The sequence below is a fragment of the Palaemon carinicauda genome, chromosome 13, assembly GCF_036898095.1.
Source record: "Palaemon carinicauda isolate YSFRI2023 chromosome 13, ASM3689809v2, whole genome shotgun sequence".
In the NCBI taxonomy this organism is placed as follows: domain Eukaryota; kingdom Metazoa; phylum Arthropoda; class Malacostraca; order Decapoda; family Palaemonidae; genus Palaemon; species Palaemon carinicauda.
In genome coordinates this window covers 116,649,206-116,651,705 of record NC_090737.1, presented here as the reverse complement: position 1 = coordinate 116,651,705, position 2,500 = coordinate 116,649,206, and the positions used below count along the sequence as shown (strand labels likewise).

General features: G+C 38.3%; 1 protein-coding gene across 1 annotated transcript in view; it reads right to left on the bottom strand.

The window, feature by feature from the left end:
* Positions 1–1,512: 1,512 nt before the first annotated feature.
* The window catches only part of LOC137651765 (uncharacterized), a 1,194-nt gene continuing 206 nt past the window's right edge, over positions 1,513–2,500 (bottom strand). Inside the window, exons 1-2 of the mRNA XM_068384986.1 lie at positions 2,328–2,500; positions 1,513–1,874 (exon numbers count right to left, since the gene is read on the bottom strand). The exon at positions 2,328–2,500 is cut by the window's right edge and continues 206 nt beyond it. Coding sequence (XP_068241087.1) covers positions 1,513–1,874; positions 2,328–2,500 — 535 coding nt within the window. The remainder of the gene's footprint in view (positions 1,875–2,327) is intronic.

Here is a 2,500-nt window from a genome sequence, read left to right as displayed (position 1 = left end):
AAATTCTGTACATTGAGTCTTCTTGCAAATAACACATAGTAAGAACGATTGTACGTTTTATTAACTTTATACTTACAAAAAGTGTTGTAATAACAATGGTTATGCTTTATGTGTTCTATTAAAGAGGCAATGTCTTACTTAAAACTGGTCTCACCCAAGAATGAAAATCTTACGTTTTCTTACACTTACTCTCCACGAATTTTGATGAAATTACAGCAAATTTTATCAAATTCTTATAAGTTTCTAGGAAGAAGATAACCAAAATATTCAACCCAAACTGTCACAGCACAACATTATAACGAACATAATTTAGGGTTTTACTCTGTGTCATAATTTCAAATGTTCGACCATCAATAATATAGTTTTCTTCTTCTTTGTCTTTATCCTCTCCTACTTTTATATGAGGTCGATGTTTCTGGCTAGTGTTCTCCATCTACCTCTGTCCCACACTTCATCACCAGTTAATCCCTTTGATCGAAGGTCATCCTTGATAGAGTCCATCCACCTTTGCTCTGGTCTCCCTCTCCTTCTCGTTCCCTGTACCTCCATTTCCATTACTCTCCTCCCAATATACTGTTCATCTCTTCTCATGACATGGCCATACCACCTCAGTCTACTTTCTTGGATCTTATATGATAGTTCTCTAACTCCTGTGGTACCCCTAATTACCTCATTCTGTATCTTATCTCTTCTTGTCACCCCATACATCCATCTCAACATTCTCATCTCTGCCACATCCGGCTTCTTCTCTTCTGTCTTCTTTATTGCCCACGTCTCCGCTCCATATATCATTGACGGTCTTGAAACTGTCCTGTGTACTTTACCTTTCAACTTAACCCTTATTTTCCTGTCGCATAGTACTCCACACACTTTTTTTTCCAATTCTTCTATCCTGCTTGTATTCTGTGGTTTATTTCTGCCCCCAGATCATCATCTTTTGCAACTGTTGATCCTAAATACCTGAAATTTTTCTCTCCTTATAAACTAACTTCCCCATTCTCCCCATTTTTTAATCTCAAATACTCTATCTTTTTCCTGGTGATCTTCAATCCTCTATTTTCCATTTATCTTTTCCACTCCTCCATAGTATAACATCATCAGCAAAAAGCATACACAAAGAGGCTGATCTCTAATACCTTGTGTTACTACATCCATGACCAGATCAAATAGGTAAGGGCTCAATGCACTCCCCGGATGTAGTCCCACATTTACTGGGAAACTTTCTGTTAGACCTATGCTGCCCCTAATATTTGCTTCTGCCCTCTCACACATATCTTGGGTGATTCTTACATATTTTTCAGGGACTCCCTTTTCTCTCAAACATCTTTACAGCTCCTGACGTAACACTCGATCATATGCCTTCTTCATGTCAATAAAGACCATATGTAATCCTTTCTGTTTCTCCCAATGTTTTTCTATCATCTGCCTCAAAGCAAATATTGTATCTACAGTCCCTCTTCCAAGCATGAATCCAAATTTTTCCTGACCAATTGTTGTTTCATCTCTGAGTCTCTACTCAATGATCTTCTCCCATATCTTCATAGTATGGCTTATTATCTTTATGCCTCTGTAGTTGCCACATTTCTGGGTGTCTCCATTCCCCTTATAGATGGGGATGATTAGGCTTCCTCTCCATTCCTCTAGAATCTTTTCCTGATTGAAGATCTTTTGCATCAGCTCCCACCCGATATCGATGCCTTCCTCTCCAAGACTCTTCCATATCTCTGCTGGTATATTATCCAGTCCTGAAGCTTTACTATTTTTCATCTTCTTTACTGCTTGTTCTACTTCTTTTCTAGTCACGCCTATGTTAACTGCCTCGTTTGGGAGTCCAATTTCAAATTCGGTTCTTAGGTTCTCTTTATTCAATCGTACTTCAAAATAAGTTTCCCACCTTCTTTAAATTTCATTCTCCTCTGCTAGAACTATACCATTGTCATCTTTTATTTGCCTTATCTGCTTCAGGTATTTAGATGCTGCACTTCGGGCCTTAGCAATTCGTAATTTTTTTCTCTCCCTCTGGTGTTACCACCTATCTATGCACTTCAGTTAATGTCTTTGCCTTCGCCTTTACTACTGCTCTTCTTGCTTTTTTCTTTGCCTGCTTATAGTTTTCTTTATCCATCTCTTTTCTTGATAGATCTGCCTTTCTTCTTCATTTCTTTCTTGGTTTTTACCCGTTCTTGCACCTCATCATTCTACCACCAATATTCTTCATCATTTAGCGGTCTTCTTCCTGATGACTTTCCAAGTACTTCCCCACCGATCCTTAGAATCACTTTAATATTATTGATCCACCGTTCTTGTACATCCTCATATAACCTTACTGCTTCCAGCACTTTCCTTAAACAAGACTCTCAGTTCTGCCTCTTTCAATTTCCACTGCTTAATCTTGGGATCCATTCTTGTCTTTTTACTTCTACAATTCCTTAGTATACAAACAATTACCACTAACCCGTGTTGCGCTGCTACATTCTCCCCATTTATCACCTTGCAATTT